Raw genomic sequence first — 27088 nt, forward strand, 5'->3', positions numbered from 1 at the left:
TAGGGAAAACTGATGACGCCAAGGTATCAGAAAAGGGTAGACTATCTCCTAAAGCTGGACATGTTAAACGTTCCCCATCAGATGCAGGACGCAGCAGTGGTGATGAATCCAAAAAGCTTCCCACAAGTAACTCTAGGACAGCTGCTGCTAATGCTAATGCATTTGGATTTAAGAAACAGAGCGGGTCAGCCGTAGGCATGACCATAATCACTGCCAGTGGGGCAACTCTCACCAATAGATCGGCTACCTTGGGAAAGATCCCCAAGTCATCTGGACTCATGGGTAGGACCACTGGTCGGAAGACTAGTGTTGATGGCTCCCAGAACCAGGATGATGGCTACTTAGCACTTAGTGCACGAACTAATCTTCAGTACCGTAGCTTACCCCGGCCCAGTAAATCCAGTAGCAGAAGTGGAGCTGGGAATAGATCTAGCACAAGTAGCATAGACTCCAACATAAGCAGCAAGTCAGCTGGGTTGCCTGTCCCTAAAATCAGAGAGCCTGCCAAGGTAATCCTTGGAAGCTCTCTGCCAGGATTAGTCAATCAGACTGATAAAGAGAAAGGGATTTCGTCTGACAACGAAAGCGTGGCTTCATGTAATTCTGTTAAAGTGAACCCTGCATCACAGACTGCTGCTAGCGGAGCTCAGAGTACCCACCAGCAAGGAGTCAAGTACCCCGATGTGGCCTCTCCCACTCTGCGCAGGTAGGCAACAAATTCCTCGGTTGTGCAGTGGTGTTAGTGGGAGCTGAATGAGCAGGACTCTTCCAGCTAGGCCTGTCTGGCTTTGGTGCAGCACTTACTATTTAGTGTCCTACTTCAAGGTCTTTGTATTCACATTTAATTTCACGTGAACAGGTTGGCCAGTGTTGTGGATACTTAGGACATCACGCGACAGCAGCAAAAATTTAACATTTAGAAAGAAACCAAACCTGTCTGGCAGAAAGTTTGGCAATTACAATTTGAGTCTCCTTGTTGCAAAAATCATACCTGAAGGCTTTTATCCATGCAGATATCACAGGAATAAGAATTTTCTTACCTGAAGGTTACTGAAGAGTTCTTGCAGAGATGTATATGTAACAAACCTAGAAATACTCCAGTCGTGGATCAAGTTGTAAACCAACAACAGGAGACTTATCTCGGATTTTCATGGTGACCGTGGCATTGACCTGCCATGCTTAGATTCACCCAAAGCAATCTATTATAAGTTGTGTGGATTAGCCCAGTATGTTGTAAGACTCAACATTTTAGCCTGTGTAGAAGAACCCTAAATATAGTTACTGTCTAAGCTGGGTTAAATTTTCTTACTTTAATACTATTTTTTGGACAAAAATCCTGTCTGTCTTCTATTTCTCCAAGAGTACCCCACACACTATTCTAACATTAACATATAGTTGGTGAGGAGCTAATCTGTTGATGCAATGTATATCAAAGCCTTGATATTGGTGAAAAGTTCTGTTAATATTATTTTTGGGTTGAATTTGAGTAGCTTGTCTGTTTCAAGTTGCAGTGTTTTGCATTTCATTTTGTCGTGACGCCCATAATACCCATACAGTTATGCTCCATCATCCTGCTTCCAGTGATGTGAGAAAGCCACATTCCATCTGAAGCACCAGTGCAAGCATAATGGCTGTGATGGCAGCTTAGGCTGATGCTGTAAACTGTTTTTAGATGGGTGGTTTTATTTGAAGAGCCTGTGTGAGGATAATGCAAGATACTTTATTTTGTATCTGGTTAACAACAGATAAGCGGTGTACTTTGGAACATACAATTTCCATCAGTGGCTACTTAACTCCAGTAGGCCTTTCATTTCTGTAGGATACACAATGAGAAATGCAGATTTTCAGTGTTTTTAGTGATTTCAGTGTGCCTCAGGCACACTGGTAGGAATTTGGTTGGGAATTTTTTTATTACTAAGAAGCTACATTGCTGGCTGTGTAACTGAAATGCTACATTAGAAATACATGAAACTTCAAAGAGCAGACACTGAGGCTCAATTTAACTATTCCCTCATTTGATACACAATTTCACACTTGAATTTTCATCAGCCTGTCTTAAGTTGTCATGTGTTGAAATGCATCAGAGTTGAATTGGGCCTTGTCTGCTTATTACTGATTTCTAGGATGACGGTAAAGAAGATTGTCAGTTGAGTTGCAGACATTGTTTTTTGCATATGTCCTCTTGGCCCTGTAATTTTTTTTTGTGTTACGCTGTGGATTAGAATCCGTACCTTTGTAATGATACAGACTTACCTATAAGTTTGCAAATACATGTAACTTCCGTGTTGTCATAAACAGGGAGTAGCTTAAAAACAGCTTGTAAAACTGTTGTGTGGGTGTTTGGGCTTTTTTAAGCTCTGGGTTCCTTTCTTTAAGAGTGGTTTTCCCAGTGCAACTGAAGAGATTGTATGCTCTGGCGCAGGAATACCTTAGGGAATACCCTAAGCTGGTATTGCTGCTGAAGGCCATAGAGTCATAGACTGGTTTGGGTTGGAAGGCACCTTAAAGATCATCTCATTCTGATCCCCCTGCCGTGGGCAGAGACACCTTCCACTGTCACAGGTTGTTCAAAGCCGCAGCCAGCCTGGCCTTGAATGCTTCAGGGATGGGGCAATCACAGCTTCTCTGGACAACCTGTGCCAGGGTCTCACCACCCTCTCAGGGAAGAACTTCTTCCTTGTATCTGATCTAAACCGGCCCTCTCAGTTGGAAGTGTTGTCCAGGTGCCTTGTGGCAAGTGCACAGCAGCAGCCGCCCAGCTCAGGTGTGTTCCGGGCACTTAGTGTCCGTGTGTGGAACAACCTGGGCATACTCAAAAGCAGAAAAGTTCTGCCTGGTCTGCAGACCCACCCCATAGTCTTTAGGAACACCTGTATGGAAGTGCTGTAGTCCTCTATTCTAAAAGGTTTCACACACAGTACTCCACGGTGAATAATTAAAAAGCAAATCCGTACAGGTACGTGTGAGGAAAACTGAGGTTCCAAAGGCAGATACAGGAGCTAAGTGGCAGAAACAAAAGCAATGTTTTGGGGTGGGTGTTTGAAGCTGGAGTGGAAGATACACTTCCTTCCTAATTTTGAAGATCAGTTTTGCAATGATCAATAATTTAGTCCAAAGCATGCGTACTAAGGCACTTTGGCACTTCTGAGAAGTTTCCCATTGGCACTGCAGCTGCATCACAGGCAGCAGGGATGCTGCAGTCAGCCTCCTCCATCCCCCTCCCTCCCTGAGTTCTGAAACTCAGTTTTTTACTAGCCAGTTCCAGGTGCCAAAAAGCAGGTAACATCACATTCTGCACTAAAAAATACGGTTTCCAGCCAGCTTGGCTCATGGAATGAAACAAGCCTACGTTTAGTATGAGAACATTGTTGCACCCCAGTAAATGCTGCTTCTGTGCAGAGCATTTGGTGTTTTGCACAGAATTTACCTGCTCAGTAAGCTTTCAACCTCTAGTATTCCATACATCAGATTGTTTCTCTGGTGTCCTTTTTCCTTAAGGGACAGAAGATGATATGATTGTATCTTAGTTCTGTGAAGCTGTATTTTAGCTTTGTGAAAGTATTAGTTGATGATTCAAAGAAGACACACCTGAGATAGATCTGAAGCTGTTGTAATTGCCTCTGGGCTTTATTGAAAGGGACAGTGACCACAAATTTATAAACGTATAGTTGCCTATGTACAATCAAGGATCATGTACTTAATACTGGTTTTCTGAAGCTAAGATGATATATATGGTCTAGATATAAGATATCCTTCTATTCCATTTTATGTATTTTTCATGTTGTCTTCTTTTTTACAGACTTTTTGGTGGCAAGCCTAGTAAACAAGTTCCCATCACAACAGCTGAAAATATGAAAAACTCAGTAGTCATCTCCAACCCTCACGCTACCATGAACCAGCAGGGTAACCTTGACTCCCCATCTGGCAGTGGTGTGCTGAGCAGTGGGGGCAGCAGTCCCCTCTATGGTAAAAACACAGATCTCAACCAGTCTCCACTGGCGTCCAGCCCCAGTTCTGCACACTCGGCTCCTTCCAACAGTTTGACGTGGGGCACCAACGCCAGTAGCTCTTCTGCAGTTAGCAAGGATGGCATTGGATACCAGTCTGTCAGCAGCCTTCACACCAGCTGCGAATCCATTGACATCTCCCTGAGCAGTGGAGGTGGGCTGAGCCACAACTCCTCCAGTGGCTTGATTCCAGCCTCCAAGGATGATTCTCTGACTCCCTTTGTCCGAACCAACAGTGTTAAGACTACGTTGTCTGAAAGGTTAGTGGGTTTTTCTCTTGTTTCTGTGTTTGTATCTCAAGTGGGAATGAAGCCCTGGCAGCAGTAGCCAATGCTGCAGATATAGATCAAATAATGCTTCTTACAAGACAGTGCAGATAATTCTAGGTCCTACTAGAACATACAAATAAGTTATTCCAGGCAGGGAGCCCAGTTCAGAGCAAGAGGATGAGTTCAGGTTAGATTTTTAATTTCCTGTCATAGCCAATGTGACAACTTTTTTTTGTCACCAGGTACCGCATATTTGAATTTTGCATTGTATGTTATCCTTCCTGTTAATTGAGCTGATAGTGATATTAAAAAAAACCCTCCAATTTTGATTTGAAAAGTCAACTGTTTCCTGTTAAACTTTTTGATGAGAGAATTTGATGACTTTCAAACTGGAGGTGATGCTGAAAAGACAAGTCCCCATCTCCGTAGTCACTTGATCCCTTCTCATCCTCTCCCTGCTGCCTCGTCCCATGTCCAGCTGCTCCCTACAATGTTTCAGTACAAGCATTCATGTGAATGCTTAGTGAATCCTATTGGAAGCTGGATCCAAGTGAAAAATGATCAGCTGAATTGTATTTCAGACTGATCAGTTCCCCAGCTCTGTATAGGATGGGCTTCACTGGCAGCTGTGTGGACACAGGGTAGGACCTGGGAGGAGGCCAAGCAGGGAGGAGGGAACAGGGCTTTTTCAGCATGGGAGCTGGATTGGTGGCACACTGAGCTGATGGTGGGGTGAACTTGGCAGTGGTCTCTGAGGGACCCCTTGTAGATGGCAGTAGAACCCTTCCAAGCTCTGGAAATCAGCTACATCCTGATGTGTAGTGATGAGTTCAGGTAGCAAAATTTTTGTAGCTGTGTCTCAATTGAGAAAAGTCCACCTGAATGTAATGTTCTGACAGTTTGGGGTTCTGTTTGTGTTTTATTATAACTCCTTTTTGTTCTCTCATCTTTTCATTCTAATACTCCTTCTCTTGTTTTCTGTCTTGTTGGACTGCTCCTTCCAGCCCTCTTTCTTCCCCTGCTGCTAGCCCCAAATTCTGCCGAAATACTTTGCCCAGGAGACAGGACAGGTAATGCTGTCTCAGGACAGGAGTACGCCCAAGGCTGTAGGTTTTGTTGCCCATCTCAGTGAAGCAAATTGTTTTGTGCCAGACTGTGCTCAGTTGAGTGCTCTGCTGTGTTCATCATCCAGGTGTGAACTGACACAAAGACATGCCAGTGAGAGTCCCTGCAAACACCCATCTACCCACCCAAATCAATCTGGAGAGGGGCATACAGCAGAGTTGGCATGTTTTTGGTGTTGCTCTTGTTTCTGGGAACGTCCTTTGGTTTGAGGGGGTATTTTTCCCCCCTTCATATCTCTGCCAAAGGCAATTTGAAAATCATGCCCTTTTTTTTTCCTACAAATCTAAACTCTCACTAGCATTTCAGCATTCCTCTGGCATGCTGCTTTTCCCACTGCCTTTCTGGCCTGTCCTTTTTGTTGTGAAGTCCCTGTGTCATTCAGTGTCGTCAGTCTCTTACTGCAGCTTGGCTCATGAGTGTTTTCCAAGTGCTTAGGTACATTCATCCTTGTACAAATGAATGCTAAACTTAGGAAAAGATGACACAAATCTAAACATGCCAGCTCACTTTTGCTCACTGATGTAAGTTTAATCAGTCCCATACTGTGACATAGCTATAAGGGTTGTCATGTAATTAATTTACTTAAGCATGGGGATATTTTCTTTAAAAACAAACAGGCTCTACTCATCAGTTGTAAAAGACATAAGCTGAAATAGTTGAGTTTTGGGCAACTGATTGGTCCATTTTACTTTGCTAATGGAACTTAAAGCTAAGATTTGGAAATTTAAACAGTCTGGGCTCAGTAACGCTGTACAGTAGTTAGGTGCATTCCCTAAATGGTGTATGGTGAGAGAAATGATGGGAAAGTGGTTTGGACTTGAAGATTCCCATCAGGTTTTACCAATAGCCTGCTGAAAAGCCTATTTTTAATCACCCATTTGATATTTAAAGAGCCATTTTTGTTCATTGTGGGTAGGAGAAACAGCGAAATGAGGTTGTGGACAGATGTGGTTCATTGGCATGGTACCAGCTGCATGTTTGTGCAAACCCCACTTGGGTGAGGAGGTCTGTGCATGTTTCTGTAGGGAGGCCCCAGCACCTTTTCCTCTGAAAAGGTGATGCAGATGTTTGTACGTCCTTCGTCCTGATCTTATTCCTTCCCTTTTGTTCTTCTCTGAAGTTCTTTTCTTTTAACTTTTCTGCAGCGACCCACATCTTGATAGGAACACTTTGCCTAAGAAGGGACTCAGGTATTGGTGTTTCCACATGGTTTAACATCTTTTGTGGTGGCTTTGGAGTTTGCTTTGTGTTTCTGTTGTGGCTGGTGGTGATGGTCGCAGTTTGCAAGAGGTGGCAACAATACTCCTTCTTTCTTTTTTCTTTCTTTCCTTCATTCTTTCTTGCTTTCTTTGTTGCTTTCTTTTTTTCAATCCTCAAAGAAGGTCATTGACAACCATGTTTTTTTTCATCCAGTGGCCTCTCTGCTTGGGCAAGAACTGTGGCTTTTGCTGGCTTAATTGCTGAAAAGCATCTCGAACCGTCCCTGGGCTTGATTTAAAAACAATAATGTTGCTGTTTCTGTGGCTGTTACATGGAATGACCTGAGATGGTTTTAACTCTGGGAACCCTGATGTTGTTAGATAAATAGAAAAGATTTACAAGATCATGCCAAACCTTTCAGGATGAAATTGGACATACTAATTTTTTTAAAAAATTGCTTCAGAATACCTAAATCTATAGGGCTCTACTCTCATAGAAAATAACAAAAAAATCGTCAAATAAACTTTCAGCAGTTGTCTTCTCATGTATTTTGTACATCTGTAAGGTAGCGATTTTTGTAACATTATTTTTTTTCCATTGATACAAGCAATTCTAGCCAGAATTACTATCAGCTATGTTAATTAAATGCTTTAAGTGTTAGAGAATTTATAGAAGGTATCTTTGACAATTTAGGAAATTGCAGCTTCTGAATTGGTTAATGCAGCTTCTGGGATCACTGGGGCAATGCCTTGGAACTGCAGCTGTGATTTATTCTGTGCTATGCATGTTGTTCTTCACAGCAGCCTTGTCCCATGAAGCTGAGTACTAAAAGCCCTTTTAAAATGGCAGTTTGTTTTCATGTTTCTATGGTCCTCAAGCATGTCTCTAATAAATACTCTCTTTTAAGACCAAAACATTTGAGTGCTGAAGAGGTAGGTATTAATGCTGAAAATAAAAATATATCTGTAGTGTGTTAAGGTAACATGACTGTTTAAAGCCCCTTTCTAAATAAACTGATTTATATGTAAAGTTTAAGAGATGCAGATTGTCAGGGACTGCTGCTGAAGTGTTGAGGCACAAGCAGAAGAATGAATGTATTTTTTGAAAGCAGTTTGACTTTTTTAATTTTTGCAGTGTTCCCATTGATTTAAAATAGCCTTAATAAGTGATATCTTACTGTAGGGTGTTTACTTGAAGGGAGTCAAATTAATTAAATAGATAATATCAGCCAATAATAGGCTCTGAGTTTTTGGAAGGAAAGCTAGTAACTCATAAATCTTTGTCCAAAGGTGATGGCACAGCCTGAGACAGACACTGAATTCCATCAGCAGACAAGTGTTTCCATGATGCTCTGGCTGTTGATACCTGTACCCTATCATGTAGCTCAGATAACACCTGTCCTGACAGCTCTATTTTTCACACATATACACAATAAATCAAGCTGAAGCTGAAGCCCGTGGGTGTTTTGCCACTGATGTTGGCATAGACCATGTTTCTGCTATTTTCATTGCCGTCAGAAAAGGCTAAACATAGTCTCCTTTATGATGTTTTAATGCTGTTAGTTTTGAACTAAATGGGATACGCCTCCACAGGTGTTACATGAACGTCTCTGGAATATGAAATATTGGGTCACAGCTTGTTGAAAAGAATCCCGATAATGGCTTTGTTGACTTGAATTTGGTTATAACATCACAAAAAGTCAGCTTAGTCATGTACCAAAATATTTAAATTGTGTTAGAATTTTGGCATAACTTAAGGAAAGGTTTTCCGAGTTGCAGTTTTACTTTTAAATCATATGATATTATAGCACACGCTACATTTTATCCTACAGTTCTACACTACACAACTTCTACCTGTAACTTTTGGTTCACTCTGGTTTGGCTACCACTGAACCAATAGGAAAGAAGTTTGTGGTTTGGTTTTTCCCCCCAAACAGAGGTGAAATTAATTAGGAACATCTTGGAAGAGCTTGGAGCAGCTCCTTACTTCAGAATTCTATTGGGTTTATATCATTCAATCCTTTAATTTCATATGAGGATTCTTCCATTTTTCCTTCTCTCTCTCCCACTCCAAGTCTTGTGACATTTCATGGTTGGTTTTTTTTTTTAAACAGAAAAGTCAAATAAATATCAATGTTCATAGTGAAAAACCTGTTTGCTTTTGCAGGTATACTCCATCCTCCCAGCTCCGTAGTCAAGAGGATGCAAAGGAATGGCTCCGGTCCCACTCAGCAGGAGGACTGCAGGATACTGCTGGCAATTCTCCATTCTCATCTGGATCCAGCATAACATCACCCTCTGGAACTAGATTTAACTTCTCACAGCTTGGTGAATAATTATCTGTTTGAATAATCACAGCAATGCATTGCATGTCCTGAAAACAGCGTGTTGCTCAAGATAATTTTCTTTCAGCATCTCCAAGGCTCACACTGAACCTGAGGAAGCACTTGCATTGAAATGAGTGTGACTAATTAGCATTATTATCTTGTATGCCCAAAGGTGCCATACTCGCAGTAACTTTGAAACTGCTTCTCTGGGAGTAATCAGATTCCTTAATATAACTTGTGAGTCTTCAGTAGAGCTGTTGGTTAATACCACACATTGGGGTGCTTAGAGGACATAAGATGTTGCCTGCTGTATAGTAATAATTCTCTAAAATCCAAGCATTTTCCTTACCCTATGTGCCAGTCTCATCAGTTTGGTATTCTATCTTTGTCTTTTTCAAGTGGCTTGTTGGAAAATTGCAGAAAGCTCAATCTGAAGCAGTATATAAAAGTCAGGGGAGTTTCAAGTCAGAACAACTGCCATTCCTTCACTTAATTTCATTGATAAACACATGAAGGAAACAATAAAAGCTGATTGGCAGGATCCATGAAGCATTGCAGGTTTTAGTTGACCCTATCAGCAGTTGAAATAACCTAATATAAAGTGCTAGTGGTGCTCATCTCTGCTGGGCTGGTTAAGTATGACTTAGTTGCCTTTGGAATTTCTTCAGGTTTGTAAATTTTGTCTTTAAGTGACATTTGGAAAGTACTATGTTGAACAGGCATTTTCTGTTTGTTTATGACTTTCAGAAGCCCGTCCATAATAATCAATATTATTATTTAAAATAAATACATTGTTTATGATAACTTCTATATAGTGACTAATTTATATATAATAATTATGTGCAAAACAGTTAAGCTTGTATTTGTGAACTTCTTGTGTGAATTTGGAGCAGATTGCACAGTCACTTATTTCTAGTTTAGTTTTGAGTTGCAGTACTGACATTCTAGAACCTTTCTTTGAGTGTTCTGGAAAGAAACACATTCAATAAGTGTCTTTAAATAAACTGACACAGCAAAATTTCAGCTGAATATACACAAAGCATAGCTACATTTCTAACAGCTAGCAAACTGTCAGGAAAGTTCATGAAATTAAAAAAAAAAAAAAACCAACCCCAAAAAGTTGTTTCCCAGAAAGTTAACTCTTTGTGCAGAGTGTTGGAGGTTATTTGTATTAGCTTCAAAAGCCATTTGGCCACAAACAGCAGTGAACACCAGAAAAAAAAAAAAAAAGAAAAGATGCTTTTCTATGTTCTTAGGAAAAGAGCTTAGAGATATTGGAGTCAAGAGGGGTCACTGGATTTAAGAGCAAATGGTAGTTGAGCACCTCTAAACTGAATTATTCTGTCTTCTACAATAGTCTGTATCAGCTGATGGTCTATATAGAAACAGGCAATGACAGCACACCAAGAGGAACCTGCCAGATGAACAGTGATTTTGTTTGGTTTTTTTACCCACAAATCAAGTAGTTCTTAGTAAATAGCAGGCATAATTTTGGCACAAAAGTTCTTTCAAGAAATGTGAGATTGGAGTGGTTTTGTACTCTAAACACTGGCTGGGAGAATTTTGGCTTTTAAGACAAAATTAATATTTTACAGTTCTCAGGGCATTATAGTGGAAAAAAGTTCTGACATGTACAGCTATTAGGGAACTAAAGCTCTTTGCAGTTGTGACTAAAATACATAGAAAAATGTAATTTTCTTAGAACTTGAAGGCTTTGAAGAGGGTAAGTCCTGCTCTATATAGACAAAACACTACAGTTTTTGTGGAAGAACGGTTCCAAATTAAGTAAGGGTTAATTAGTTCATGCCTCGTGGTGTGGTAGTGAGGTGACTGAGCTTGTTTGTAGAAGCACAGACAAATCACCCAGTGTTTAAAATCGCCTTGTTTTACTTGAGTTTTCACATTCACTAGCCTGGTTTGCATACCTCTTACTGGAATTCATTGAATTTAGAAAAACAATGACGCTTGGAGAAGATGGTATCAAAAATTTTGTCTCAAAGTAGGGGGAAAAAAAACGTTTGTTGGTAGTTGCACAAAAAACAAGTGTGAAAATGTGCGGTTCTAGCACTAACCGGGTGTTCATTGCTGGCTTTGCAGCGAGCCCCACGACTGCAGCCCAGCTGAGCCTGTCCAACCCCAGCATGCTGCGCACGCACAGCCTGTCCAACGCCGACGGGCCCTACGACCCCTACAGCGACACGCGCTTCCGCAACAGCTCCATGTCCCTGGACGAGAAGAGCAGGACCATGAGCCGCTCCGGCTCCTTCCGCGACGGCTTCGAGGAGGGTCAGTAAAGTTCCGTGCGGCTGGAAACGCTCAAAACGCGGCCTTTTCACCTCAGCTCGGCACTTTTCAGTTCAGCACAGGGGGCGTTTCAAACACGGCTTTCTCCGTGTGGAGCTCTTGGTGTTCGGTAAAACCTTAGTCCTAGTCGTGGTTGTTCTGATTATAGAATCGTAGTGTTGGAAGAGACCCACAGAGATGATCAAATCCAACTCCTTGCCCTGCCCAGGACACCACAACAATCCCCCCATGTGCCCTAGAGCATTGTCCAAACACTCCTTGAACTCTGCCAGCCTTGCTGCTGTAACCGCCTCTTTGGGGAGCCAGTTCCAGTGCCCCAGCCACCCTCTGGGGGAAGGGCCTTTACCTGATACCCAACCTAAACCTCCCCTGAGTCACCTTCAGGACATTCCCTGGGGTGCTGTCGCTGGTCACCAGAGAGAATGGCGATGTTTATTCAGTGATTGTTTTGGTCAGACACAAGAAATAAGTGCTGTACCTAGACCCTGACTGTTCAAGAAATGGATTAAACACATCGTGTGCTTCATTTTTAGCCCTTTCAAAATGAGTAATTCATGCTTAGAGTCAGTGCATTAGTGTTCCTTCAGTAGGGGTACTCTGAACTTGCACCTCCACAGTTCTGCTTGTAGTATAGTTAAGTGATATCAGTTGGACTGTTTCTGTCCTGGCAATTTTTCCAGTATTTAATCTGTACTGAAATTATCTTTGCTTTTCATTTCCGCTGAATGTCCTGGCTTGATACAACAGGTCTTCCAAAGAAAGATATTGAGTAGTTCTTTGAAACATCTAGGCTTGTCTTTTTAGTGCTTCATTATCTTTTCAAATATGTAACCACACCTGATAAAAAGAACCCATGCAAATATAATAAGAAAAAGTATTTACCTATAAATGAATATTTAGTTTGGTTGCTGCTGAACAGGCATCCTTGTGGCTGCAGCAGGAGTAGCTGTGAGCACACATTAAAATCCTCAAGCATTGCACATTGAGAAGTCAAGCATGCAGTGGTTCATTGAAAACTCTTCCAACATTAAGTCTTTGAGTCTTAAATCTCCTTTCTGGCAAGGGTTGGGAGCTTGATTGTACTTACAGGCCACACAAGCCTTTGATGGCTCTTTCCTCTGCTTCTGAAGACCTGCACTTACTCAGCCCTGTTAATACCAGTGCCCCATTGCTGGTGCTCCCCAAGAGCCAGGCATGCATGGGAACCACACTTCAGTGCTTTGCAGAAGCCTTTGAGACCCACAAAGTGCCTTCCTGGAGATTCTGGTTATCCTCTCAGGTTTTTTTGCCATTGGAAGAGGTAGAAAATATGTATTGGATATGGCTCTGAAAAGATTCATTAATTAATTGGTTACTGAATTTAATCAATCTAACTTCAGTACATTTAATTGTATTTTTGAGGTCTATGGCTGAAGATCTCTATTAGGGGTTGAAAACTATTAGAATAATGCTGTAGGGCTAAGAGCTGGGCTGTTGCAGGAATTAACCTTCATTTGTTCTCAGAAAGCTGAATTATCATGAGCAGTCAAAGACTGCCAGGTGCTCAGTCAGTTGAGTTCCATACTGTGATGCACAGTCATGCTCTTACTAAATTGTCCCCTAATATAATCTGTGAAGGATTTTGAATCACTGCATCTGTGTTACACTTCAGTGATTTACTGAAGGAGCTACTGCAGCAAAACTTACTTGGGTTTTATTGAAGACGTCCTCCAAAAAATTTAGCCTTAGTCTTTTAACTGTGCTCAAGATTGCAGCAAAACCATTTTGGCACACTGGAGGTTAAATTCTCTCTTGTAGTTCAGAAATTCTTGTCCAGCAGAGAGGCTAGTTTGGATAAACATTTAACAAGTATTGCATGTTTGAAGACAAACTATTAAAGAAAAAAAGAAAAGGAATATTTGAAAAGAGTTAGGTGAAATGTTCTATTAAGTGCTTTTTACTAATTTGAAAAAAGTAATAAAAATGAAATCCAGGAAATATCCACTAAGTTATGGACTTGAAAGTAGTTGGAAAATGTGACTTTTGTATCTGAGGAAGGAATTTGACCCTACTGTTGACATGCTGAAGATCCCTTTCAGCTTTTCCTCAATTTTTCACACCTAAAAGGATAATGATATTTTACCAGACGGGTTGAATGTTTAGGTGTAGTCTCAGTATTTTTGTCTTTAAGAAAAAGGTCTTTCATCACTTCCCTGGCTGTAGAGAAGGCAGGAGTCACCTGCTTATTAGTTCCTGCTTATTTTTCAGGGAATCACAAGCTGTAAGTGATCAAGTGGTTCTGAACACAGCAGAGATTTGCCTTCACCTTGAGAGAATAGATTAAAAAGTATTACAGAAATTTAAATTTGTGGTTAATGAACAAATTGATTTTATACAATCATCCAGCGTCAGTGAAGGACAAATACAGGTCTTAAATAAAGCTTACCAACCTACTTCTTAATTACTTCCTAGCACATAAGATGACAAGAAATTTGTTTCTCATTAACTTCAGCAGGGCCCGGATTTATTCTTAAAAGCCTTTTCTTCTCTTGTCTCTGGGTGTGAAGTACAGTCATGTTCTCTCACAGCACAGCATGTAGGTGGGAAGGTTGGTCAGCCTTGCAGTACATAACTCTTGTCACAGACAGGGTTTCAGGGCTGTGGAGATGCCAGCAGGAGCAGCCTCCAAACTCTCCAGAGCTTCTTGGGGAAAAAACGCAGCGTAAAAATTGAGTGGCCTCTTGGCTCTCCAGTTTCCCCACTTCCCCAGCCAGCAGTCTTCCCTGGGAGCTGGGCTGCCACTGGCTCCACTCTGATCCTCCAAGAGAAAAAAAAATTAAATTATCATCGGGATATAAATTGTTACTCCTTTGTGTGCTACTGACTGCAACACCAGTTGTTCTTTCTGCTCTCTGGGCAGATGATCATGGCTAGAGCCTTTCTTTTCTAACATTAAAAATGATACGTGCTTGCCTGTGCATTTACAGTGCTTTAAAAGAAAAGCTCCAGACCAATTTGGGTTTGTAGGCTGCGTGCAGATGCACGCTGGCTGCAAAAAACAGGAATTGCATTAAGAGCATAACTGCCTTCAGGCTCCTAATTAAATAGCCTTCAAGTAGCCATCTGCAGATACTTTAAAAAGAAATTGCACAAATTTATTAACTCCATAGCTGTCCTTAAAGTGAGAAATCTGAAATTTTGTACACAGTCAAATGATGCACTTGAGTCACCGTTCTTGGAGGAATTTAAGAGCCATGTCGATGTGGCACTTGGGGACGTGGTCTAGTGATGGCCTTGGCAGGGCTGGATTATTGGTTGGACTGGATGATCTTACAGGTCTTTTCCAACCTAAATAATGCTATGATTCTACATGATGGTGATGTTTCATAAGGCAGGAGTAGGATTCCCAGAATTACATGTTCTTTCCCTTTTTTTCTCATTTTGAGTGTTCTTTCCTGTATTAAAAGTCCCAATGTGATCTTACAAATTCCAGCTGATGCTAACTCAACGATGTGTGTGACCAAATCCATGGTAAAGGTTTCTGTTTCCTCTCTGGTGAGCTGGTATGGCTCTTTTTTTGGTTACATCTCTATTAGGAAAAAAATTCACCAAGGAAGAATATAGGGAGGCAGATCAGAAAATAATATTACATTCTTTGTATGAGTCCATTTGTGGCCTTGTGCAGTATTGCCTCACTTTGGGCTTTCCATCTTAAAAATCTTAAGGGGAAAATGCAAGTAAAGGAAAATGAGAAGAAGATCTTAAGCGCAGAACATCTGTGATACAAAGTTAAAATAGGAATCTTCAGCTTGGAAAATGATGGCTGAAGGGAAGGGAATTTGGTTTGTTATAAAGAGATTGGTTATCCACTCCTTCTCAGAGCACAGCAGTGTAGAGACACTCAAGGAACTCACTGATTCAGCAGCAGGTCTAAAACAACTGCAAGGAATTACATTTCTAAACACAAGAGAATTTTTTGTTGCAGACAAAATGTGTCAGTGGATTCAGCAGCAGTTAAGCAAGTTAATGGTACAGAGGTCACAGCAGGCCAAATGATGTCTGACTGCAGTTTCCATCCCTGAAATTTCCATCTCTGCTGATTCCCAGAAGGTGCAAAGATGTACCTGGGGAATAATCACTGTGTATCTGTCTCCCCTCTTCATTCTTTTCAGTAAACATGGGCTGTGGTTGCAGGCAGGGCTGGAGCACACCATTAGACAAAGCCTGAGTCTGACTCACACCACTTATTTTTATGTTCTTGGTGTAGTATAGTCCTTAATGCCTAACTAGAAAGGTCATTTTAATTGAAAATATGATTACCCAGAGAAAGCGAATGGGTGTGAGGTTTTTTGTACTTTCTTGTGGGTTTTTTAAATTGTCTTAAATTCCTTCAGAAGCCAACTTAGACCTTGTTTACTTCTCTTTCCAGTATTGCCTTAGGATATAATGTCAGTGGGAAAGCAGAACCCATTTATTACGAATGTAGAATTGCAGTAGGTAATTCGAGCAAAATGGCAGCTTTTCTAAACTTTTTTTTTTTTTTTGGCTGGGGGATTTAGAAGAAAGAAAAAGTGATTTTATGCTATTTCATATGATCCGTGTTCAGTTGCCTGAGTTTTGAATGGAAGCTTCGGTTCAATGCATTTTGTTTCTAAAAGTAAAAATAAAGGAAAAGTAATTTTGCATGTTTCAGTAGCAGAAAGAATAGCTTCAGGTACTTTTTTTCAACAGTGTAATAAAGAATGAAATTATGTTATATTTATATGTAAATCCTGATGCCTAAGTGATGGTAACAACCTTGAGAATCACAGAGTAGTTGGGGTTGGAAGGGACCTCTGAAGATCATCAGGGCCATCAGTGTATATGTATATCCTTTACTGAATTTAAATGCAAAAATCGTTTGAAACCAGTCATTTTCCAGCAAGTTTTGTAGCCGTGTTTTCACTGTTAATTTCTCTATGGGAGAACAAATTTTGCCTTGCTAAAACAATATCATTGCTTTAAAGAAAGGCCAAGAAACCCTGCAGGGAAAGGGAATGTTGGGCTCATTGATGCACTGATACAGCTCCCTTAAGTCAGCAGAGGGAAGGTACAGCTGCATTCAGAGGACAATTCACAGCCCCAAAATTAGACAATGTGTTTTTATCCTGGGTCCTCCACATCTTCTCCTGGAGCATCTGGTTACACACTGGAGCTGGGTGTTGTGGTCTTCTCAGGACATCCCCATCTTGGTCTGCTGCTTAAAAAAATCAACAAACCCTCTCAATCTCATCTAAAAGTGAAGATTAAATACTTAGATTTATTTTTGTAATCTCTTCTGCATTTCTTGGGGTTTTTTTAAAATCTTGAGTAGCCCTTTTGCAAGAATTTTAAGATACACTGTCCAGAGAAATATTTATTTCTGAACAGATCTTCATCAAAAATTTTTAACTTTCTTGGCCACACCTCATTTTCCCAAATATTATGAGAATTTTAAAACAGCTTTGCCAAATCCAAGGTTATGGATTGTATCACCTGGCCTTGCATTCTTCAAACCTTACCTTATTGGTGCAATAATATAATATAATTAAGTTTAGGATGGATGATGAAATTTGTGAAAGTATTTCTTCAGCAGATTGGTGGTTGACAGTGGATGATTTATGATGATTCCACTCTGTGGTTAGTGTACTTATATTCATTGTGTTTCTTTTCTTTCCTTTAGTGCATGGTTCTTCTCTCTCTTTGGTGTCCAGTACGTCATCTATTTATTCCACAGTGAGTATAATGAAATGAAGAGTTTATTTATTAATCAACATTATTGAATTGACTGGTCTTACTGTGCTAGTTTTGCCATTCAAGGAGCAGGAAAAAAACAGTTCTCATTTGACTGTGTTCTGGATGCTAGCTAGGAACGGGATGTTTATGTTCATGAGGATGCCTGTGGATATGTAGCAATATCCTCATTAAACACAGACTTCAATGGCCCAAAAGCAGCCAGTGTTTTTTTGAGTCTTTAATTTATGCTGTGCTAAGTAGGTTTTGCTACAAAGCACCTCAGTAGATATGAGGAGATTTGAACTTCATTACTTAGAGCATCCCAAAATTTGCTGAATAAAGTCACCCCATCCTTATATTAATGATTTGCTACTAAAGAAGTTTCAGTCCACTTTTTAATGCACAGATACTAATAATTCTAAAAAAGGCCATTTATTCACTGTGCCAGTAACACTTTCTCCACGAGTATGTATTCATTTTGGTTATCTGATCCTAAAATAAGGCTTACTGGAGTTTGAAAATACATAGGAGTACTCAGAGCTTCAGGTTTCTGTGCTTGCTGCACAAGTGGCCCCAATAGTGTGTTTGGATGGGTGTGATTTTCCTGGTGGCTGGTAGTGGACATGTTTACTTAGGAACAATGGAGTGTGTGACTTCCTACCCCATACCTCTCCTTAGCTGGTAACTTTGGTTAGAAACAGCACATAGTAGCCACAATTTGATCATGCTGACCACAGTGGATGGTCAGTACATCCACTTGGCATCCTCACAGCTGGCTGTGTGTCCTGAGTTTTTCATCACCACACTGCGTAGGCAGCACCCAAGCGGGAGGAATTTCTAAGTTTTTTTTTCACATCACTTTGGAATGCAAAAATGTGACCTCCTTCCCATGGAGAGCTGAGTGTGGGATGAAGGGAATTGCCCAGGATCAGCCAAGTTCTGTGGCTGTCCTGGTTCTTCAGAGCCTCATACAATCCCTTATGGGCAGAGCCAGGACTTCTTCCCCCTTCCACAATTCAGATCAGAGGTGCACCGGTCAGCAGGCTGGGAGGTGGAGCCCAAATTCCTTCCTGCAGAAGGAAGTACCTCACCAGCAGCCTGTTTTCTTTTTCTTGAAGAGTAAATAAATTAGGAGATTAAATTAGACTGAATATGGATGTGGGAATCCAAAATCAGGAACTCACATTAGAGTTTTTGAAACACCAAAAGAGAATTTGCATAAATTTGTCAGGCTGGTTATGTTGTAATATCCTCACGTATTTCCTTTTATTTTACAGCCTGAAGAGAAGTGCCAGTCAGAGGTAAGAGCACATCCTCTTTGACAAGCATAAATGACACTCTGCACTGTGTGTCGTGCTGTTTTATTTCTCCTTGTTATGATGCACTAAAGTGCTCTCTTAAAACCCACAGATTCGCAAGCTACGGAGAGAATTGGATGCATCCCAAGAAAAAGTGTCAGCTCTTACAACTCAGCTGACTGCTAATGTGAGTACAGCTCTGAGAACAAACATTAACCTGGGATGCATTTAATGCAACAGTTACCACCCAGGTTTTTTAAGTGACAAAAAGATTTCATGTGTATAACATTCGGTTTGTATTACTGAGGTGTTTAAAGAAATAACTGTATGCATGTGTGGGACATGTCCAAAAATAACATCCTCTGCCCTAGTAAATTACCTTACACCTTTCTTTAAAAACAGAGTTACAATATTAATTTGACTTTGTATGTATGTAAACCATCTTAAGGTCCTGAGAAAATCATTAGAGACAGGGTCTTTTTTTATAAATACTGTCTTGCTTTGACATTTGGATAGGATGAGATACAGATAAAGATTATAAGTGGTAGGAATAAAAGTTAATAGAAACTTGGACTGAAATGCATTATGTTTTTCTCTTGCATAAAGGTATGGGTTAATGGCATGATAGATAATAGTGGCATAAGGGGCTCTGGAAGCTAACTTAAAGTTAAGTCTAAAGAATGGAGATTTCTGACTTTTTGTCAGTGTAGACAATACTTCTGCTTGTTCCTTTCAGGAATTTGAGGGATAAGTAATTTAAGACATTCAGGGGGAAAAAAAAAAATTGGAATCCAGGAGGTGTTGAGGCAATACTGTATTGACCCTGAGCAAGTTTATTTGTGTGTTCTGTGCTGCAGTCACAGATAGTGGGAATCCGCAACACAGAAGCTTGCAAGGAAAATAAGCAACTCTAGAGTAAATAAGCTGCAGATGAATAGTCAGCAGATCAGATCATACTGAAATCCTGGTTTATGGGAATGAATAAACATCTGAACATGTGCTGCTTGAAGGGAACATTCCTGTCTGTCAGCTCTCTGAGTAGGGGGAATGCAAAGCTTGGGACAGTAAAAGGACAGGTTTCACAGGAAAGTATCAGTATCACAGGAAAGGTTCAAGAGGAAGTCTGTGCTGTCTACTGCTTCATCCAGCTTGAAAATGGAGCAGCAAAACCAAGAACACAGTTATAACAGAAGTCAAATAAAAGGGCTTTGACTGCATGGAACAACTTAGTTACTATCCCAAGAGGAAAAGAAAACAATTTAAACATCTTTCAAAAGTTAAATCTTAACATTTGCCTGTCAAATACAAAGGGGATGGATACACGAGTTGGTTTTCCCCCAGAGGTGTCTTTTACGTGTGAGAAAGCGGGACCAGATTCTCTTGCTTACATTTTTAATGATGTTGTTAAATAACCCAGCTTGTGTCCTTCAAACAAAGAACTTGTCAGCTGAGCAGCTCATTTGGCTCTGCCTTGGCTTTATTGCACTCTCCTTCGCACAGTTCAGGGTCACTGGGCTGGTGCTCAGCACAGCCTTGTCTCCAAGAGCAGGGAGCAGCACAGGCTGCTCATTGCCTGGCCCAGCTGCTCCTCATCTGCTCAAGAATTTCTGTGTGGTTACTATCTCTTTGTAGAGAGCAGTTTTTAATGTACACTCCTTTATGTTTTTGTTTGGATTGGGGTCATTTGAGTTTTTGTGGCTTTTTCTTGTGGGCTTTTTTTTTTTAAAAAAAAAAGTCAGCGTATCATTTATTATTTTGATAATATTCCATTTTTTGGTTAGTTCACTTTGCTAAAATTTTGCAGTGTTTTATTCATGCTATTTAAACTTCTTAGACCTGAGCCTCCCCCTGATTTGTCCATAAATTGACACCAGAGATGTTGCTATAACTGTCCTAGTATTAAATTCCAGTCTCTAGCCACCTCTTTTCGGAGAATGTGCCCTTTTTCCTTGTAAAAGGCTAGGTCTGTTCCCAAAAAGACTGAGATTAATAAATGCTGTTAGTTAAGGCACTTGGACATTTCCTTTAGACATGATTCCTTTAATAAAAGGCAGTTAAAACTTAGACAATTCAAATTAATCTCTTCAATTTACAATTTTTTTCCTGAATTTGCATGCATAGAGACTGCAGTTGTTGATGCTTCTCATGTCATCAAGGGCATGAATTTGAAAACATTTTGCTCCAGCTATAGAAAGTGAAGATACATTTTTTTCCATAGCTCACTGAACAATTTCAAGACAGGAATAACTGCAAGATCCGGTTTTGAAAGAGCAACTGGTTTTTAAGGCTCAGGTCAAAGCATTAAGGGTTTATATCCTGTTACTAATCCATGCAGTCCTGCTTGCCCATTTATTTTCTGCTTTTCAAAAGTATTGCTGAGGATCCCTGAATATCAGCTTTGTTGTTCCCTGCTCATCCTCCCCAAGAGAAGCTGTGCACTCTCTGTTTTTAAAATCAATATTTAGATTTTCCTACGTGCGTAGTGTTAGGTTTTGAATTACTTTTTGCCATTTTCTCACAGTCTCAGCTCTGCTTATTTTCGTAGGGGCTGATGGGAATGAGAGCTGCACATCCCCATGTTATTGTACTGCTCATGTTTGTTTTCATTGTGAACGTGAGAACAGTTCTTTAGGATAAGTCAACTGTGTGCTGCTGCTGAATGAGTCTGGAATAGCTCTGTGAAAGGTTTTGCTATTTTGTATTTTTTGAGGTGAGAAAATGTCCTTTTCTCCTTGGAAAGATTCCAGTTTTACTTGTCACCGTGCATATAGAATTATTTTTAATAGATAAATAATACTTCATTTATTTTCTCTGGTTAGTGTAGATTATTATGGCTAGTGGGACAAATATATATTGAAATATGCCTGTGATCAGTGATGTGTGCACATGCATATGAATACCCATAAAACAGTGCCATGTCATGGCTCTAGAAATACAGTTTCTTAAGTTCTTTTCCATCTTCTCATCCTACTTTTCCTTCCTTTTGCTTCTCAGTCATTTTCAATTCCTAGCTGATGCCTTTCATGTAATGGGCACTGGTGTTCTCCATGCTTCCTGGGGGAAAGATTCAACATTCTTCTCCCAAGGAGCACAGCGAAATAATTTTCTCTTTCCTTGGGAAAAGAAAAAAAAAGGGTAATTGGCCAAGTACCAGGAATTTTGGCAGATATGTGGCAAGCTGACCTTGGTTGGAAGCAAGGTGCACTCAAATATTGGAGAAGTCTTTTGAGTTCTATGCAGGTATATCAGCTGCTAAAGCATCTCTTCTCCTGATGGGAGTGAGAACCTCCACCCCTGTGACTGCCAGTATCTTTTTGCCTTAATTATCCACAAGGAGAATAGTGGTTTAGTTGGAGGGAAGTTTCTGCCTGACTTTTCTCTGTACAAAAATTTGCTTTATGTTTTATTGTTGGGAAGCACTTCCATAATATGTGCTCTGCTCATTTGACCTTTTCTTAGCAGTGTTGTTTTCTCTGCACCATTTACACAACAAACAATGCCATGCACTGAGTGGGCCGATTAAATACCTGCAGAAATACTCCTTTTTGGGGGAAGAAAACAAACTCCTCCTGTGTGGTTTGATTTCAGGCTCACCTGGTGGCAGCGTTTGAGCAGAGCCTGGGGAACATGACGATCCGACTGCAGAGCCTGACCATGACAGCAGAACAAAAGGTAAAGCTTCAAAAGGATTTGGGAAGTCTTCATTTCTCTTTCCAGCATTGTTGCTCGTGCTCCTTCTGTAGTTGTGTGGGGGAAAAAGCCACATACACAATTTGCCTTAGCTCCCTCATTTGTGGTGACAGAGTAAAATGTATTAAAAAATGTATATAAAACACTCATTTTCTGCACTGGGATTTTGTGGCAACTGATCAGGTTATTCCTATAAATTGCTGCTTTGGACACAGGTCTTCAGTATTGCATATTTCTGTAATACATTTCATCCCAATGCATCCTGGACATGGAGAGAAAGACCAAGAAGAATACTTACAAGACTGGTAGCATTGGGTTTTTGGACAGTATACTTGAACAGACATTATTCCTGCATTACAAAATACATGCATTTTTTTGAATCACAACACCCAAGCTGTTTTGCACTCTGTTGAGGGTATGTTTCCCCTGATAACCCAAACCTCATTTTCACCTCCTTGCACATGTATATTCCATAAATTCGCTATTCACTACCAATACTTAGATGGAAGTGCAGCCTCTTTGGAGTTCTTCTCCTGTGTACCAGCATACGGGTTTTTTTTGTTATTCAAGGACTCGGAACTGAACGAGTTAAGGAAGACAATTGAACTCCTGAAGAAGCAAAATGCTGCTGCTCAGGCTGCCATCAATGGAGTCATCAACACACCTGAGCTCAACTGCAAAGGTGAGAGACAAGCACCACACACAGAGACTCCAGGGCTCCTCAGTGAGACTTCAGTCCTCTGGGTAATAGCTGATGTAACCATCAGAGTTACCGAGAGACCAGAATAACCCAGTCATTTACACTGGGATAAATTGCTGAGGGAAAAGTTTGAAGCATCTCAGTTTAATCTTGTCACAAGAAACAACATTGAAATATGCAGTACATCCATTGGGATAAGTGATTGTCAGAGTGCTGATTTCCCTAAATGTTTCTTCAGGATTGCATGGTTAATACCATACATCAAACTTCCAGATAATTCTGACACTGCCTCCGTTCATATCCAGGCCCTGGAGCTGCTCAGCCCACGGACCTGCGGATCCGGAGGCAGCACTCCTCAGACAGTGTCTCCAGCATTAACAGTGCCACCAGCCACTCCAGTGTGGGCAGCAACATCGAGAGTGACTCCAAGAAAAAGAAGAGGAAGAACTGGGTGAGTGTGTTTTAGCAGACTGTGTGAGGTTTATATGAAATTGTTGGGACATGCACAGTGAAAATCTGCCCAGCTGCTCCTTCCTGCCTCGTGCAGTAGGGACTGCACACTGCTGAAATCCTGGGTAAACTCTCCTGTGAAGGCTTAATTGAGTTGTAAGTAATGTATATCCTTGTGTTCACTCTGCATAGGATTGAATTTTAGCTTAACAGCCAAAATACCAGTCTTAAATTAGAAATAGTTGTCAAAGATCAGTTCTGGCTAAAGGGGTGTCCAGCCCCTTAAGGAAAACGTGACATCTGTCATTAAAGTAAAACAAACCCACCAAGAGAAGATCATTCTTGTGGTTTTTTTGGTTTTGTCTCATAGGGCTTTCTTATAAGTGAACGTATTAAACACTTTAAGAACTCTTTGTCCAGCATTAACTTGGAGTTCTAAGAATAATGTAAAAAAAAAATACTGATCTTTAAAAGTTTTTCACAACGGACATCTCTTTTGGAAGTTTTTGCAATATTTACCTGTCATTTCCCGTTTTTCCCTCTTTGCTCATCACGTACTATGTACAAGGTACCCTGTACTGGAGGAAAGGTACATTATCTTCAACTCCATTTTCAATTAGACCATAACTGCCTTAGTGACCTAGTCTGATTTGTAGTTTGGACTGAAGTCCCTAGATCCTTTATTGTAGCCAGTAAAGCAATCCACCCCTTTCTTCCCACTGAATCTAAATCTCCCTGGACCTTTTGGGTATACAGCTAAATCTGTAGAGATGCAAAGTGTGGTTAGAGCTGGTAAAAGCTTCATTTGTGTTTGCACAATATCCTCTTAGAAATGTTGATGAAACTCCTGAACTGTAAGAAACAGCTTCCTGAACAGGTTCTTGGTTTTATTTGTCTCTTATCTCAGAGGTTTCATTTTGTTATCTCTTGGTATTACCAGCTGCTTCACAAAAGAAGCATTTCCACTCTGCCCCTTAAATAATTGGTTGGATGGAAACGACGTCTTCTCCCAATCCTTCTTGTGCTGTACGTTTGTTACAGACAAAGTAAATTGCTGTAACTTTTAAATTTCTAGCAACTCTCAGTTTGTGACACAAAACTTTTGTAGCCATTAAGCCTTGGTTAAGATAAACACTTTTTAAAATTCTTGTTTAGCTTCTGTTCTTTGTTACTGTAACCTAGTGGAGATGATCCTACATCGGCCTACATTTCTCATTCATCAGATAACTATTTTTAAAGAAGGTTAAGGGAACATTTCCTTATTACAAAGATAAATAAAGTTTTCATGAAGTAGAAGAAACAGGGCGGTATTTTTATGTTATTAAAAATGGGTACATCATTGCTGTGAAATGAAGATTGGAAATCAAAACACTACTGAGAAGAATATGTGAGTTGAATCTGATTCACACATTCTTTATTCCACCAGTGCTGAGGAAGTTCTCAGCCAAGGTCTTTGTGTTCTGTGTGGAAGCAATGCAGCTTCCAATGCATTCAGAGCTGAAACACCAGATTTTCAACATTTCTCATTGTAGGAGTCTTTGTCTAGTTGAAAAACAGCTTTCAGCTCATATTAAGCCAGCCTGTATGTAATTTGCAATGGCATTAAAAGGTGTACATAGAGTATCCTGGTGGAAAGGGAACCATGAGGATCATCAAGTCCAGACCTTGATTCCACGGGAGTTTAACTTTCAGGGCTACCTAAAAATGAAACCATTTGTCTAAGAGCATTGTCGAAATACTTCTTGAACACTACCTGTTGAATTGTAACTTTGGGGTAACATCAGTTTAATTACATGAATATTAATTCTTGTTTGGAAAATGGCAGTCACATTACAGAAGGTTATTTTAGTTGCAGATAGGTGGGGAAGTTGCCGTCTTTACACATGGTGAAATACCTTGTTCCTGCAAGGAAAAATACATTATTAACTTGGCTCTTAGCCAAAGCACTCTGCCTGAGCTAAGGAGAAAATGTAATTTAAGTAGTTAAGAGAGTTTGAGTCTGGTGTCTTCCTCAGGTAACGCAAAAAATGGCTGTATGTGGTTTGAAACACCTGGTTTTGGAAAATACAGGGTTCTGGTTATAAAGTAACTGTTTGTCTTTGTTAATCATGGGTCGTGTTTGTCTAAGAACTCCAAAACTTCCCTTATCAGTGGCTTTATCTGTTAAAACATGTCTTTTTTCCTTCCCCCACTTCCTTTTGCTTGCACTTCTTCCGGCAGGTCAATGAGGTAAGGAAGACCTACTTTAAACTTGGAGGTACAAAGCTAACCCACCCGTTGACACCACTAACCCTTCCAGCATCATTAACCTGGGCTGGGCCGTGTGCCAGCACAGCTGTGAGTTGTCACCACACCGCTGCAAAGCTTGTTGCACTGAGCAGAGTTTGCTGTCAAATAGTTCTTTAAAATAGGAAGCATTCATAGCCACTCCTATTGACCTTATTAATCTGATAAAATAGTTAAGGAAAAAAAAGCGTTTTTATTTTTCACCTGTGTTACTGTGTATGTGAGTATGGCTGTAGCATTTGGAATATTTGCATGTTAAAGAGTTTTTATTCTATGGCTTTTTTTGCCTGGTTTCACTCTTAGTGATGGACCTGCTGCTGTGGTCTTGTTTTTTCCAGTTACGCAGCTCCTTCAAGCAAGCTTTTGGGAAAAAGAAGTCTCCCAAGTCAGCATCTTCTCATTCAGACATTGAGGAGATGACTGATTCTTCCTTACCTTCCTCACCAAAGCTACCACACCACAACACCACTGTTTCAACACCACTGCTGAGAGCTTCCCATTCCAATTCCCTGTAAGTGATTTATGTAATTTTTAGACAGAAAATGGCATGGAAGGCATCTTGCTGCATTGGTAGAGGAAAGGCAGAGGACAGAAGTGCTGAATTTATGTATTCAGAGATTTAAAGATACGTGAGCTGACTCCCAACCCAGTACCTTTGCATTAGTGTCCAGGAAGCCAAAAATCATTGCGTCAGTACTGAAGTGTAAATGTTTCATTGGGTGGCTCTCTCAGCAGAATGTACTGAGGATCAAGAATATTTATAACCAGGGTGACCTTGAGGTGCCAGCTTAATTGGATCTCTTGCTGTTAATTAAACAAACCAGGTCAAATCTGGGATTTTGTTTCTGTTGTCTAAACACAGCACATATTGAGTTAATCTGCCATGGTAAGTTCCCAGTTATATTGACAAATCCAGGTAAAGAAATCAAATACTGTGGTTTAGTGATACAGATGAACTCATCTAACAGCTTGTGCCTGGTGAATGGAGATGATCCACCCCTCTTTCCTTCTGTAGCTCCCCAGCCACCTGTGCCTAGTCCTTTCCGTGGCCACCTGTGAAATAAATTTAACAACTCCCTTGCCATGCTGTTTTGAGTCTGAACTCACATTTTAGAATGTGCGTGGGAAATTTAGTAAAACAGCTTTTATGTTAATTCCATCAGTAGTTTTGTCACTTGAGCAGGATAAATAAACACAGAAAGTTGTAACAGGCAGTACTGTGAAACCTGTAATTACCAGACAGGCTCCTGACCTTGAGAGGTCATGCAGAGCTTCCAGCCTGATTTCAGAACAAATGCATTGGAGTAGTTCCCCTCCACTTGTTTTCACATGAAGAGGTGAAAACAATAGCAATGGTTTCCAGCTGTATAACAGTGATGAAATGTCAGTAGCAGAAGATAATCCCCCATGATTTTTGTTTCAAAGCTTCTTCTGTCTCTTGAGCCTAACTCAGTGTGTTTCTGGTGACTACAGCAAGTTGTGCTTTAGAGCTCTCAGGCCAGAAAATTGTCAAATGATGATCCCATGTGTCATCAGCCAAAGTGCTGTGTGGGTGCATCTCACCTTGCCATGGAAGCCAAAAGGATAAATGTGAGAAAAGAGTAAATATGTGAACTGGGGGAAGGATAGAGCACAAGTAAAACTTGTGTGTTTTGGCTTTTTGGTGCAGAAAACATCTCTCATTAACCAGATTTAGGGAA

General features: G+C 40.5%; 1 protein-coding gene across 1 annotated transcript in view; it reads left to right on the forward strand.

Moving 5' to 3' along the window:
• Positions 1 to 27088, forward strand: part of NAV2 (neuron navigator 2) — a 201265-nt gene that overhangs the window by 158186 nt on the left and 15991 nt on the right. Inside the window, exons 16-29 of the mRNA XM_008640905.2 lie at positions 4 to 706; positions 3800 to 4267; positions 5281 to 5346; positions 6547 to 6591; positions 8768 to 8928; positions 11025 to 11213; positions 16912 to 16964; positions 18242 to 18265; positions 18375 to 18449; positions 21851 to 21934; positions 22523 to 22634; positions 22958 to 23103; positions 25323 to 25331; positions 25727 to 25899. Coding sequence (XP_008639127.1) covers positions 4 to 706; positions 3800 to 4267; positions 5281 to 5346; positions 6547 to 6591; positions 8768 to 8928; positions 11025 to 11213; positions 16912 to 16964; positions 18242 to 18265; positions 18375 to 18449; positions 21851 to 21934; positions 22523 to 22634; positions 22958 to 23103; positions 25323 to 25331; positions 25727 to 25899 — 2308 coding nt within the window. The remainder of the gene's footprint in view (positions 1 to 3; positions 707 to 3799; positions 4268 to 5280; positions 5347 to 6546; positions 6592 to 8767; positions 8929 to 11024; positions 11214 to 16911; positions 16965 to 18241; positions 18266 to 18374; positions 18450 to 21850; positions 21935 to 22522; positions 22635 to 22957; positions 23104 to 25322; positions 25332 to 25726; positions 25900 to 27088) is intronic.

The sequence above is a fragment of the Corvus brachyrhynchos genome, unplaced genomic scaffold (assembly GCF_000691975.1).
Source record: "Corvus brachyrhynchos isolate BGI_N302 unplaced genomic scaffold, ASM69197v1 scaffold169, whole genome shotgun sequence".
Classification (NCBI taxonomy): domain Eukaryota; kingdom Metazoa; phylum Chordata; class Aves; order Passeriformes; family Corvidae; genus Corvus; species Corvus brachyrhynchos.